The following is a 15,291-nucleotide window of genomic DNA, read 5'->3' as shown; positions in this document are numbered from 1 at the left end:
CACATCCGTCCCCCACCGGCGGCACACGCCCGCACCCTCCCACCCGCGGCACCCACACCTGCAGGACCCCCCGCCCCTCCCCCACCCACGGCACTCCCGCCCCTCCCCCACCCATAGCACCCACATATGCAGCATCCCCCACCCCTCCCCACCCGCGGCACTCCCACCCCTCCCCCACCCGCGGCACACCCGCCCCCTCCCCCACCCACCCATAGCACCCACATCTGCGGCACCCCCCCACCCCTCCCCCACCCACGGCACTCCTGCTCCCTCCCCCACCCATAGCACCCACATCTGCAGCACCCCCCACCACTCTCACTCCCGCAGCACTCCTGCCCCTCCCCCACCCGCGGCACTCCCGCCCCCTCCCCCACCCATAGCACCCACATCTGCAGCACCGCTCTCCCTCCCGCAGCACTCCCGCCCCTCCCCCACCCGCAGCACTCCCGCCCCTCCCCCACCCAAAGCACCCACATCTGCAGCACCCCTCTCCCTCCCGCAGCACTCCCACCCCTCCCCCACCCGCAGCACTCCCGCCCCCTCCCCCACCCATAGCACCCACATCTGCAGCACCCCCCACCCCTCCCCCACCCATAGCAGCCACATCTGCAGCCCACCCGCGGCACTCCCGCCCCTCCCCCCACCTGCGGCACACTCCCCTCCCCCAACCGCGGCACTCCCTCCCCCTCGCCCACCCATTGCACCCACACCTACAGCACCCCCCACACCTCTCCTACCCGCGACACTCTTGCCCCACCCGCAGCACCCGCCCCTCCCCCACCCACGGCACTCCCGCCCCCTCGCCCACCCGTAGCACCCACACCTGCAGTGTCCCCTCCCCCACCCACGGCACTCCCGCCCCCTCCCCCACCCGCGGCACTCCTGCCCCCTCCCCAACCCGATGCACCCACACCTGCAGCACCCCCTGCCTCACCCGCACCTGCAGTACACGGCACTCCCCCACCCACGGCACTCCCTCCCCCACCCATAGCACCCACACCTGCAGCACCCCCGCCCCTCCCCCACCCGCGGCAACCACAGCACCCACCACTTCCGTCACCCACCCATGGCACGCGCCCCTCCCCCACCTGCGGCACTCCCGTCCCCTCCCCCACCCGTAGCACCCACAAACCGCGGCACCCACCGCCCCTCCCCCACCCGCCGCACACCCGCCCCTCCCCCACCCCCATACCCACCTCTCCCCCCCGCTACACCCCTGCACATCTTCTATAGACACCTTCCCCCATTCGTGGACCTACCACACCTCCCTCACCCGCAGCACCTCTGGACCACCTCCCACAGCACCTCTGGACCCAATCCACGGCTCCCCTGCAGCCACCCCTCCTCCACCAGCAGCACTTCTAGAAACTATCACCCAACCTCACCCCCCCTGCAACCCCACCTCCCCAAACACCCCCCCACTACATCGCCCCTCCCCCACGCACACCACCTCCAGACCCCCTCCTTCATCCACAGCCCCCCGCACCCACCCCTCCCCCACAAACAGCATCTACACTCCCCTTCCGCACTCGCACCTCCCCCACCCGCAGCACCTCTAGACCCCCTCCCCCATCCGCGCCCCCTCCACACCTACCCCTCCCCTACCACAGCACCTCTGCACCCTTTCCGCCATCCGTGCCACTTCACCCACCCCTCCACCACCCGCAACACCTCTGGACCCCCTCCCGCACCCACCCCTCCACCACACGTAGCACCTCGGACACCATCGGCAGCCGCTACAAGTGATTCCCTGAATTCGGGGTGATCAGCACCACAGATAGGCACCTCCACCTCACTGAACCCACCCCCTTTCCAAACACCCCCCCCCCCCCCCCACACACACACACACTGAACTTCTGTGAGTATAGTTGCGACACTGCTACCTGTGGGCACTGTACATATAAACGCAGCTACTACCTGCGGCCATTGTGTCTACAACCAACTCTGCTACCTGTGGCCATTGTGTCTACAACAAACTCTGCTACCTGTGGCCACTATGTATATAAGCGGCTCTGCTACCAGTGGCCATTGTGTGTATAAACGACACTGCTACCTGTGGCCATTGTGTGTATAAGTGACACTGCTACCTGTGGCCATTGTGTGTATAAGTGACACTGCTACCTGTGGCCACTGTGTGTATAAGCGACACTGCTACCTGTGGCCATTGTGTGTATAAGTGGCCCTGCTACCTGTGGCCATTGTGTGTATAAGTGGTGCTGCTCCCTTTGGCCATTGTGTGTATAAGTGGCCCTGCTACCTGTGGCCATTGTGTGTATAAGTGGCCCTGCTACCTGTGGCCATTGTGTGTATAAGCGGCTCTGCTACCTGTGGCCACTGTGTGCATAAGTGCCTCTGTTACCTATGGGAATTATGGGGGTAATTCCAAGTTGATCGCAGCAGGAAATCTTTTAGCAGTTGGGCAAAACCATGTGCACTGCAGGGGAGGCAGATATAACATGTGCAGAGAGAGTTAGATTTGGGTGGGTTATTTTGTTTCTGTGCAGGGTAAATACTGGTTGCTTTATTTTTACACTGCAATTTAGACTGCAGATTGAACACACCACTCCCAAATCTAACTCTCTCTGCACATGTTAAATCTGCCTCCCCTGCAGTGCACATGGTTTTGCCCAACTGCTAAAAAATTTCCTGCTGCGATCAACTTGGAATTACCCCCTATGTGTAGAAATGGCACTGCTACCGGGGGCCATTGTGTGTATAAGCACCACTGCTACCTGTGGTCATTGTGAGTATAAACTGCTTTGCTACCTGTTGGCACGTTGTGTATAAGCGTCTCTGCTACCTGTGGGCTCTGTGTGTATAAGCGGCTCTGCTACCTGTGGGCACTGTGTGTATAAGTACCACTGCTACCTGTGGTCATTGTGTGTATAAACTGCTTTGCTACCTGTGGGCACTGTGTGTATAAGCGTCTCTGCTACCTGTGGGCACTGTGTGTATAAGCGGCTCTGCTACAGTACCTGTGGGCACTGTGTGTATAAGCGGCTCTGTTACCTGTGGGTATTGTGTGTATAAGCGTCTCTGCTACCTGTGGGTATTGTGTGTATAAGCTGCCCTGCTACCTCTGGCCACTGTGTGGATACGTGGCTCCGTTACCTGTGGCCACTGTGTGTATAAGCTGCGCTGCTACCTGTGTCCATTGTGTGTATACGCGGCTCTGATACCTGTGGCCACTGTGTGTATAAGCTGCGCAGCACACACTAGCAGTATATACTACACTATGTTATTCATTGTGCCCTGCGGCCACTCTTCACGCCCTCACAAAGGGCTACGCCCCCTTGACAATCGCACGCCCTTCCCCTTGCAATATTTACCCACTAGCATAAACTTTTTTGCAGGTAATACTCCATATAATAACAATTATAGCACAGCTGAAGCCCGTGCAGGGGTTAACGGATCGTAGCCTCTTGCAACGGTATTTTCTGTCTAACACCTTTCCTCTCTTTATCCTCTCCCTACCACCCTGCCTCTCCTTATCCTTTACCGATCGCACAGCGTTTCTGTACAGTCCCTTTCTCCCCCCCCCCCCCCATGCCTCTCTATCTTTTCTCAACCGGACCCCATTTCTGTATGCCCTCTATACTGCCCTGGATTTCTGGATCTGTTATCTACCGGCCTGCGTATGTTCAAAGGCGTGCAGGGGCCTAACGACGGTGCGAAGAGCGCCCGTAGGGCGCGATGAATCACCTAGTTGGATATATTTAACACATAATACTTACCCCAAAGCACTTTGTTTTGCTTTAATTCATCAGAAACTGGCATGTTGGAATACACATCACTAAAGTACATCTCTCCACCATCCTAAGAAACAAAATGTTCTCTGTAAATGCTGTGGCATTGAAGCGAGATAAACAAGCAAATGTCATCTGCATATGTTATGTCAGAGTATCTCAAGGTGGAGGGGGTTTTATAATGAATGATCAGATTGTATTTTCTCATTCAATTACCTTATTCATGGCTGGTCACTCGTCTGCTACAAAGGAGAAGATAAATGGAATTCAAATAGCAACAAGAACTTAAAGGGGAACCCACCAGCAAATACCTCTCCGCTCTAAAAGTTGATCAAGCCACTTACTCAATCAGAAAGGTTTGCATTATTAAAAACAAATTTTTTTATAATTGTTGTGAGCTGATGAAATTATTTGGATATAGATAGATAGATAAAAAAAAAAACATACTGTAAAGTAACAATAAGTAAAATAAAAGTTACTCAAATAATACTATTGGTTCCACTTGCTACTTTGCAAGAGCTATTCTGATGACTATGGGGTATATTTACTAAAAGTCAATTTTGGGTCTTTAAAAAAAAAAAAATCGACCGGAACAGAACCAACATCCCCACAAAATCGACTACAGTGCTTCTAATCCAAATAGCTCATTTACTAAAAGCCGATTTTCAGTGATGTGATGTCTAAATGTGTTCTATTCATCCAAAATCGACCAAAAATCAATAAACTATCAACAATCGACCCCCCCAAAAAAAGAAGAAAAATATACAAAGCATTCTTATTGGCCAAAACAGGTCACATGCACTGTATTAACCCACAAACCCCTTCATTCCCGTGCTAATTTGCATACCCAAGATTTTTTTTAAATCTTTCAATGTCATGATTTAAAATTAAATAGAACTATTTCCAATGGTTCTATTGAAAATTATAATTTGTGGTCGATTTTGAGTAGATTTTCAAATCGACTTTTCGTAAATATGGGTTAGGAATTGAACTTTATGTTAAAGCATTGAAGGTTCAATTGTAGTTCTATTTAAGTGTAAAGTTCTATTTCAGTTGATTTTGAGTCAGTTTTGCCTTTTGTACATACCAGACTGTCAAATGCACCACCAAATCACCTCAGAATGGACTGAAACTGCAAATCGACTTTTAGTAAATATACCTCTTAGAGGGAAATTGTACTGGGTCTCTGGTATCTACAGTTGCATTCCTCATAAAATAGCCACACATGAGATATGTATTTACCAAATGATGATTCCACTAAGAAAAATATGATTTTTGAGTCTCTTCATTGTTTCTTACTAGATGGTAGGAAAGTTTCAGTCACCCGCCCTACCTACAAACAGTACAGAATTTAGACTAGTGTGCATTGATTGCACTTTCCTGAAGGTTTATAGCTACATGTATTCACTACTCTTTTGGAAAGTGCTCTGTCAGCAAAAGGGTCTTAAGGCCTACAAAGTACCATTTTAAAGATAACGATGAGCCCTGGGCAGGAAGCACTTATGGCAAAATATGCACCCAATAAGTACCTCCATCTATAGATGGTGTTGCTATAGAATTTATTTATTATTTATTACCAGTTATTTATATAGCGCACACATATTCCACAGCGCTTTACAGAGCATATTTGGCCATTCACATCAATCCCTGCCCCAGTGGAGTTTACCATCTATATTCCCTATCACATGTACACTCAGACACAAACCCTACCAGTATATTATTGGATTGTGGCTGGAAACAAGAGCACCGGGAGGAAACCCACGCATGTACACTACCATCCATACTGCCCCTATCGGCTTCCTTACGCAGAATTCCCTAAGAGGGATATTATTAGAATCCCCTGCGGCTTGCTTATGCGCAGAAGGACTCCCGGGTCATAAATCTGGAAATCCTTATATCACAAGGGACAGCTCTTATTGAAAGAGCTGTCCTTTGCATTTATAGTTACAATTCTACATGCTATGCTTTAAACATCCCGCCCCCTGAGAGAAGAGGATCCAGAAACAGTGGTAATAAACATGAAGCTGTATCTGTTGATTGTCTTTAGCGGGCATGGGCTTAGTGGTGGCTGTGAAAATGCAAATGCGGTCTGCAATGTCAGGAGGCTAGTATGGCATCCACCAGAGGCAGAACATATGGTCTTCAGAGCTTAAGCCATGAGACTGTATGTGGAAATTCAGCTTAAGATCTATATGTCTCTGCTAGTGTGCAGTGACCATTGCTGTGGTTCTACAGAATGAAAACACAATAGTCCACTTTCCAGCTGATGATGCCTGGAAGAAAGACTTTCAAGATGCACGGAACAGTAGACGAGGCCACCAAGATCAATTGTCAGTTGTTCAGCCTTTTGTATCAGCTTGGAGATCTTCTCTTTCCTAAATCAGCGGAGAACTGTGAGCTCTTTAATAAACGTATCAAGTAACTAGGGAGTGAGAGGGGTGTAGATGCAAATTATGTTGTGTACAGTTCTCTTCTAAGAGGCTTATAGAGAGAACTTTAGGCTAAAAAGTAAAGGTGGGTACACACTGGCCGATATATCGGCCGTTCTCTTGAACGGCCGATATATCGCAGGTCCGTCGGCCAGTGTGTACGGCCGATATGTCTGTGAACTCCGTCGTTCACAGACGTATCGCGTAGGTCCTGCTGCACAGCCGACGGCCAATATATCTACCGATATCGGCGCGTCGCTGTGTGTGTATGGGTGGTCGGCCGACCGCCCGTACACATGCTGCGGCGGCCGGCGGTGATTGACAGCTGAACTGGGCCAGTTCATGACGTCAGTCCCCGGCGGATCGGCCAGTGTGTATGCTCAACACACTACCCGATCTGTCCATAGATATATCTGCCGACCAATTGATCGGCAGATATATCTTCCAGTGTGTACCCACCTTAAGTCCCAGAATTGCATGTTTTTGGTGACTGGGACATGAAAGGAGGCCTCCTCAAGGTCCATACAGTGAGGAATTCCTCCACTTACATTTTGTGAATAACAGAGCATAGAGACGGCATGTAAAACTTTAAGAAAGAAGGGATTTAAATCCAGCATATTATAAGAGTTTCTATCCTTCTTGGGGACAATGAACAAGATGAACTAATGGGCCTGATTCAGATTTGCATGCAAACCCGATAGTTTATGTAAAGATCCAATCTTTGGCGGTCTGGGTATGCGCAAGAGCCTGTTCTGTGCATGTGCAGAATGGGTCCTACGATATCACTCGCAGTCCCCCTTAGCCGCAGCATGACTGATATGCTGCTGTGTGTTGCCCCCATTTTATTGGCAGTGCCAGGCCCACGGACGCAGACTTCATGGACCTGGCTTATAGGATCAGACAGTCAGTCTGAGTGAGCTACGGCCGAGGTCTGCTACCATCGCCACCAATGGCCACGATGGTGATACGATGCTGGTTCCGCAGGCGCGGCACTCAGATCTCAAAGACACATGCAGGAGGCGTGTATCTCCTACAGACGCCTCTTTATTTGTACGGTATTGCACAGCCGCTTCCCTTACAAATCGGAATCAGGCCCGAAACATTGGCACCTTGGTGACTGTAATTTACACCTATATGATATTAGTAATCAGCCAGAAGGCATTTTTTTTTTTTTTTTTAATGAAAATTATACTGAGGCAAGAGAGTGGAGTTAAGTGGAAGACTGAATCTTGTTTGGACCAAGGGGCTAATTAAGACCAGATTGTTGCTGTGTATTTTCGCACAGTGGGCGATCGGGTCTGAACTGCGCATGCCCGAGATGCGATTGGCATCTCAGCCCAGCGATTGCCTCTGCCTGACTGACAGGCAGAGGCGTTTCCTGGGCGGGAGGGGACGGGTCGGCAGCGCTTGGACCGTGCGGGGGGTGGGCTGCAGCAGCTGAGTGAAGTCACATGCAGCCGCTGCAACCCGGGATGCGACATGCAGCTCCCTGCCAGAGCGCAGGTGGTTAGTTACTTGTCAAGTACAAAAGCATCGATGTAGGGGGGGGGGGGGGGGGGTGAGACCCTGACATGCAGGGCAGTCTAGCCCCATGCTGGGTGTCCCACCGCATGTCAGAGTATATGATCGTAGATGTGCTAAATTTAACCCCAAATTACCCCCCAAGTCTTCATCCTTGGCTTGGCAAGCCAATGTGGCTGTAGAGGACGCCGTAGCTGTGCAAATCACCATATCTTTAAAGGTGTCGCAAGGCCAGATTATTTACGTCTTGCATGAAGCTCGAGAAATCCACAGCATTATCCAATATGGCTAGTTGGTATACAAGCATACCATGTTGCAATAAATGCATGCAGATGCAACTGCAGGTTTCAGCAATGCAGCATTATTCAAAAAAATACTACTTTAAGGATGTTATCTTTTTTTTTTTTATATATAGAAATGGAACAGCAGTGCATCTAGATATTACTAGCTACTGCAGAATGTGTGTGTGTGTGGGGTGGGGGTCATCTTATTTGGATTTCATCTGGAAAAGCCAGAGTAGAATCTTATTAGTAGCTGATGAACGGTGTTGATTAGCTGTGCTTGAACAACTTGTCAAATTCGTTAACTTTCCTTTATCAAGCTGGATACATAGATTATTGGTCCTAATGCAGACCTAATTGTAGCAGCAAAAGCTTTCTCTAATGGGCAAAACCATGTGCACTGCAGGGGGAGCAGATATAACATATGCAGAGAGAGTTAGATTTGGGTGGGTTATTTTGTTTCTGTGCAGGGTAAATACTGGCTGCTTTATTTTTATACTGCAATTTAGATTTCAGTTTGAACACACCACACCCAAATCTAACTCTCTCTGGACATGTTACATCTGCCCCCCTGCAGTGCACATGGTTTTGCCCATTAGAGAAAAATGTTGCTGCTACGATCAGGTCTGAATTAGGCCTATTGGCCACAGGTTTATGAAAGTGCTAAGGAACCTTTTGTTATAGATGGGGGAATGTTCCCCCTTCCTTGTTTTCTCTGGAGTAGAATTATTCATACCCCTTTACCACTAGTGATGCGGGTCGCAGCCGGGAGCCTGACACGGGTGCTACTCGTCTGCAACCCGCATCAGAGCCCCCTTTCCCACTGCACTCACCAACCCGGCATATTGCCGAGTTGATGACACTCTGGTGACGCGGCAGGGGCGGTGCTGGGAGATCACATGATCTCCCAGCGCCGCCCTTCCTTACACTGTGAACGGGAGCTGTGTCGCATCGACACGGCTTCCGTTTACACTGCACACCTTACCGGGTTGAACTCATGTTCAACCCGGTAAGCTACCCAGGTAGGATTCCCGGATCACTTGATCCGGGTTTTTGCAGAGGGAGCAGTTTCCACTAGCAAAAAACATGGGTAAATGCGCGCCACCATGCATTTACCCGTGTCTTTTGAGCTAGTGGAAAAGGGGTATAAACTTGTGAAAATCCTGAAATCTTTCTCCTACTGAACTGGAGGAGGGAAAACAGCAATCTTATCATTGTGAAGATAAAAGTATGAGAAGCTGTCCATGCACTATAGCTTTTGCTGAGCCTTCAGCTGTGTTACTGTAATGTCCCTTCATTTTCCCATAACGAGATGAAAGCACAATAATGTATGCATTGTCACAGGAGCAATAGCTTCATAGTAATTTGGACACAGTACAGAAGTCTCCAATTACCTTTAGCACTCGGTATGCTTCTTGCAGCACAGCCTTCTTATCAGGAGAAAGATTTATGACACAGTTAGATCTGTAATAGAGAAGATGCAAAGCACTGCTCAGGTTATACATTACTTGTGCACCACACTCATATTCTAGGCTCTGATGCAGTCATGATTGGCGACAATTGTTTTCCAAATGCTTAATACACAGCATTCATGTTAACTAGGAGACTGCTTAGATTGCTGCAATTTAGCCATGAGATTTAAATCGGCAATACTTTTCAGGGCAAAAGAAGTTTGTTTTGCCTTAGAACTAAAATGCTGCTTTAAATCTTGTGGCTAAATATTACAAATTTCAGCATTGGCCGCAACTCGCAGGCTATTACATATGTCCCAATTATGTTCTGGTTACACAGAAAAAAAATAGGATTTTAATACCTACCGGTAAATCCTTTTCTCTTAATCCGTAGGGGATGCTGGGGACTCCAAAAGGACCATGGGGTATAGACGGGATCCGCAGGAGACATGGGCACCTTAAGACTTTAAAGGGGTGTGAACTGGCTCCTCCCTCTATGCCTCTTATCCAGACCTCAGTTATAGGAACTGTGCCCAGGGAGACGGACATTTCGAGGAAAGGATTTTTGTTAACTAAGGGTGAGATACATACCAGCTCACACCACAACACACCGTACAACATGGCCTTTAACTAACCAGTTAACAGCATGAACCAAAAAATCAGCAAGAGGCTGATTGAACCAAACACAACCTTTGTGTAACAAAAGCAATAACTAATAACAAGTACTGCAGATAGAATCCGCACTGGGACGGGCGGCCAGCATCCTCTACGGACTAAGAGAAAAGGATTTACCGGTAGGTATTAAAATCCTATTTTCTCCTTCTTCCTAGAGGATGCTGGGGACTCCAAAAGGTCCATGGGGTCTATACCAAAGCTCCAGACCGGGCGGGAGAGTGCAGATGACTCTGTAGCACCGATTGAGCAAACATGAGGTCCTCATCAGCCAGGGTATCAAACTTGTAGAATTTTGCAAAAGTGTTTGAACCCGACCAAGTAGCTGCTCGGCAAAGTTGTAACGCCGAGACACCCCAGGAAGCCGCCCAAGATGAGCCCACCTTCCTAGTGGAATGGGCTTTCACCGATTTCGGTAACGGCAAACCAGTCGCAGAATGAGCATGCTGAATCGTATTACAAATCCAGCGTGCAATAGTCTGCTTAGAAGCAGGAGCCCCAATCTTGATACGAGCCGTTCTGGCTACATAAATTTTCAAAACTCTGACCATATCGAGAGACTTTGAATCACCCAAGGCTTCAGAAGCCACAGGTACTACAATAGGTTGGTTCATGTAAAACGAAGAAACCACCTTTGGGAGGAATTGTGAAACAAAGCCGCCAATTCTGACACCCGCCTCGCGGATGCCAAGGCCAATAGCATGACCACTTTCCAAGTGAGAAATTTCAACTCAACCTTTTGTAAAGGTTCAAACCAATGTGACGTAAGGAACTGTAATACCATGTTAAGGTACCATGGTGCCACTGGGGGCACAAATGGAGGTTGGATGTGCAGCACGCCCTTCACGAAAGTCTGTACTTCTGGAAGCGAGGCCAATTCCCTTTGAAAGAAAATTGATAAGGCCAAAATCTGCACTTTAATAGATCCTAACTTTAGGCCCGCCTCCACACCAGCTTGCAAAAAATGGAGAAACTGACCCAGCTGAAATTCTTCCGTAGGAGCCTTCTTGGATTTGCACCAAGACACATATTTTCTCCAAATACGGTGGTAATGCTTCGCCGTTACCTCCTTTCTAGCTTTCAGTAGAGTGTGGATGACCTCTCCGGGAATACCCTTTCAAGCTAAGATTTGGCGTTCAACCGCCATGCCGTCAAACGCAACCGCGGTAAGTCCTGGAACATGCACGGCCCCTGCTGTAACAGATCCTCTCTTAGAGGAAGAGGCCAGGGATCTCCTATGAGTAATTCCTGAAGATCCGGATACCAGGCCCTCCGTGGCCAATCTGGAACAACGAGTATCGCCTGAACCCCTGTTCTTCTTATGATCCTTAACACCTTTGGGATGAGTGGAAGTGGAGGGAACACATAGACCAACTGAAACACCCACGGTGTCACTAGAGCGTCCACTGCTATCGCTTGAGGGTCCCTCGACCTGGAACAATACGTCTGAAGCTTCTTGTTGAGGTGAGACGCCATCATGTCTATTTGAGGAAGTCCCCAACGACTTGTCACTTCTGCAAAGACCTCTTGATGAAGACCCCATTCTCCTGGATGGAGATCGTGTCTGCTGAGGAAGTCTGCTTCCCAGTTGTCCACGCCCGGAATGAAGACCGCTGACAGAGCGCTTGTATGTTTTTCCGCCCAGCGAAGAATCCTTGTGGCCTCCGCCATCGCCGCTCTGCTCCTTGTTCCGCCTTGGCAGTTTATGTGCGCCACCGCTGTTATGTTGTCCGACTGAATCAGGACGGGTAGGCCGCGAAGCAGATGTTCCGCTTGTACAAAGCCGTTGTAAATGGCCCTTAATTCCAGAATGTTTATGTGCAGACAAGCTTCATGGCTCTACCATTTTCCCCCTGTGTGACCGCTCCCCAACCTCGGAGACTCGCATCCGTGGTCACCAGGATCCAATCTTGGATCCCGAACCTGTGACCCTCTAGGAGGTGAGAACTTTGGAGCCACCACAGGAGAGAAATCCTGGTCCTGGGATATAGGCATATCTTCCGGTGCATGTGTAGATGGGACCCGGACCACTTGTCCAACAGGTCCCACTGAAAAACTCTGGCATGAAACCTGCCAAATGGGATGGCCTCGTAAGCCGCCACCATCTTCCCCAGCACTCGAGTGCATTGATGAATCAACACTCTTGCCGGTTTCAGAATTCCCTTGACCATGTTCTGGATTTCCAGAGCTTTTTCCAACGGGAGAAAAATTCTCTGTAGTTCCGTGTCCAGAATCATGCCCAAGAACGACAGCCGTGTTGTCGGAATCAACTGTGACTTTGGCAAATTTAAGAGCCAGCCATGTTGTTGCAGAACTGTCAGGGAGAGCGCAACGTTTTTTAGTAACTGCTCCTTTGATCTCGCCTTTATCAGGAGATCGTCCAAGTACGGGATAATTGTGACCCCCTCCTTGCGCAGGAGCACCATCATTTCCGCCATTACCTTGGTGAAAATCCTCGGGGGCGTGAAAAGACCAAACGGCAACGTCTGAAACGGGTAATGACAATCCTGAACAGCGAACCTCAGGTACGCCTGATGAGGAGGATATATGGGGACATGCAGGTAAGCATCCTTTATGTCGACTGACACCATAAAATCCCCCCCTTCCAGACTGGAGATCACTGCTCGGAGAGATTCCATCTTGAATTTGAATCTTTTTAAAAACAGATTGAGGGATTTTAAGTTCAGAATCGGTCTGACCGCGCCATCCGGCTTCGGGACCACGAACAGGCTTGAATAAAACCCTTCCCCCCGTTGTGACGGGGGTACCGCGACAACGAATTGCTGCTGACACAGCTTGTGTATTGCAGCACACACCACCTCCCTTTCCGGAAGAGAAGCTGGCAAGGCCGATTTGAAAAATTGTTGTGGGGGCACGTCTTTAAACTCCAGTTTGTATCCTTGGGTCACAATTTCCAGCACCCAAGGATCCAGACCCGAGTGAACCCAGACCTAACTGAAGAGCTGAAGACGCGTGGGAGCCCCAGCGCCATGCGATGGACTTAGCAGAAGCCGAGGAGGACTTCTGCTCCTGGGAGCTTGCCACAGTCGGCGATCTTTTTCCCCTTCCCTTGCCTCTAGCAGAAAGGAAGGAGGACCCTCGTCCTTTTTTGAATTTATTAGACCGAAAGGACTGCATCTGATAGTGAGGCGTTTTCTTTTGCTGTGGAGGGACAAATGGCAGAAAAGAAGACTTACCCGCGGTAGCTGTAGAAACAAGGTCCGCGAGGCCCTCACCAAACAAAACTCCACCTTTATAGGGCAGAGCCTCCATAGCCTTTTTAGAATCAGCATCACCGTTCCATTGATGAGTCCACAACGCCCTCCTAGCCGAGATTGCCATGGCATTGCCCCTTGATCCCAAGAGGCCAATATCTCTTGCAGCCTCCCTTAGATAGACTGCAGCGTCCTTGATATGACCCAGCGTCAAAAGCACGCTATCCCTATCCAGGGTGTCTATGTCAGATGACAAGTTATCTGCCCATTTTTCAATCGCGCTACTCACCCATGCCGATGCTACGGCCGGCCTGAGCAGCATACCCGTAGTGACATAAATAGATTTCAAGGTAGTTTCCTGTTTACGATCTGCAGGATCTTTAAGGGCTGCCATGTCAGGGGACGGTAGCGCCACCTTCTTGGACAATCGCGCTAGAGCTTTGTCCACCGTGGGAGTTGACTCCCACCCTAACCTATCCTCAGAGGGAAACGGGTATGCCATATAAATTCTCCTGGGAATCAGCCACTTTTTGTCAGGAGCTTCCCAAGCCTTTTCAAAAAGAGCGTTAAGTTCATGAGAGGGAGGAAACGTTACCTCAGGTTTCTTTCTTTTAAACATACAGACCCTTGTCTCAGGGACAGCGGGGTCCTTAGTGATATGTAACACGTCCTTTATCGCCACAATCATGTACTGAATGCTCTTAGCCAGTTTGGGATTCAACTTGGCATCATTATAGTCGACACTGGAGTCCGAATCCGTGTCGGTATCTGTATCTGCTATCTGGGTAAACGTTCGTTTCTGTGACCCTGAAGTCTGAGTTTGTGACAAAACATCTCCCATGGATTGTCTCCACGTTTGGTTCTGAGACTCAGATTTGTCTAATCTCTTATGCATCAAAGCCACACTTGCATTTAAAACATTCCACATATCTAACCAATCAGCAGTCGGCAGTGCCGACGGAGTCACTCCCACATTCTGTTCTGCCCCTGCACCAGCCTCCTCCTGGGAAGAGCATCCAGCCTCAGACATGTTGACACACGCGTACCGACACTCACTATCACACTGTGCTATAGGGGATAGACCCACAGCAAGGCCCTTCAGAGAGACAGAAAGGGAGTTTGCCAGCTCACACCCAGCGCCTCACCCAGTCTGAAGGAATATACAAAAACCCCAGACCTAGCAGCTCTTTTATATGTAAATAAATACAACGCCAAATATGCTGTGCCCCCCCCCCCCCCGCCCCTGCTTTTGCACCGTTACTTGAGACAGAAGTGAAGGGCCAGGACCAGCGTCTCTGCAGCTTGCTGTGAAGAGAAAATGGCGCTGATTAGAGCTGGAGGACAAAGCCCCGCCCCCTACATGGCGCGCTTGTGTCCCGCTTTTATTTATACTGGCGGGGGTCTGTATACAGTGCCTATGCACTGTATACTGTCGTGCCAGTCCCCAAACGAGGTTTAATTTCTGCCCAGGGCGCCCCCCATGCACCCTGCACCCATATAGTGCCGTTAGTGTGTGGGAGCAATGGCGCGCAGCGCGGCCGCCACACGGTACCTCCGAAGATCAGAAGTCTTCTGCCGCCTCTGAAGTCTTCTTGCTTCTGCTACTCACCCGGCTTCTCTCTTCAGGCTCTGTGAGGGGGACGGCGGCGCGGCTCCTGGAACGAGCAGCTAGGCGCACCAAGTGATCAGACCCTCTGGAGCTAATGGTGTCCAGTAGCCTAAGAAGCAGAGCCTTTGAACTCACAGAAGTAGGTCTGCTTCTCTCCCCTCACTCCCACGAAGCAGGGAGCCTGTTGCCAGCAGTGCTCCCTGAAAATAAAAAACCTAACAAAAGTCTTTTCTAGAGAAACTCTGTAGAGCTCCCCTAGTGTGTGTCCAGTCTCTCTGGGCACAGAATCTAACTGAGGTCTGGAGGAGGGGCATAGAGAGAGGAGCCAGTTCACACCCATTTAAAGTCTTAAAGTGCCCATGTCTCC

General features: G+C 49.8%; 1 protein-coding gene across 4 annotated transcripts in view; it reads right to left on the bottom strand.

The window, feature by feature from the left end:
- The window catches only part of LOC135056585 (arsenite methyltransferase-like), a 354,731-nt gene that overhangs the window by 32,318 nt on the left and 307,122 nt on the right, over positions 1-15,291 (bottom strand). For all 4 annotated transcript variants that reach the window (XM_063961942.1, XM_063961941.1, XM_063961940.1 and 1 more), the window contains 2 exons: positions 9,372-9,441; positions 3,735-3,816 (listed from right to left, as the gene is read on the bottom strand). In XM_063961942.1, the coding sequence (XP_063818012.1) occupies positions 3,735-3,816; positions 9,372-9,441 (152 nt within the window). The remainder of the gene's footprint in view (positions 1-3,734; positions 3,817-9,371; positions 9,442-15,291) is intronic.

The sequence above is a fragment of the Pseudophryne corroboree genome, chromosome 3 (assembly GCF_028390025.1).
Source record: "Pseudophryne corroboree isolate aPseCor3 chromosome 3, aPseCor3.hap2, whole genome shotgun sequence".
Classification (NCBI taxonomy): Eukaryota; Metazoa; Chordata; class Amphibia; order Anura; family Myobatrachidae; genus Pseudophryne; species Pseudophryne corroboree.
This window is presented reverse-complemented; position numbering and strand designations above follow the sequence as displayed.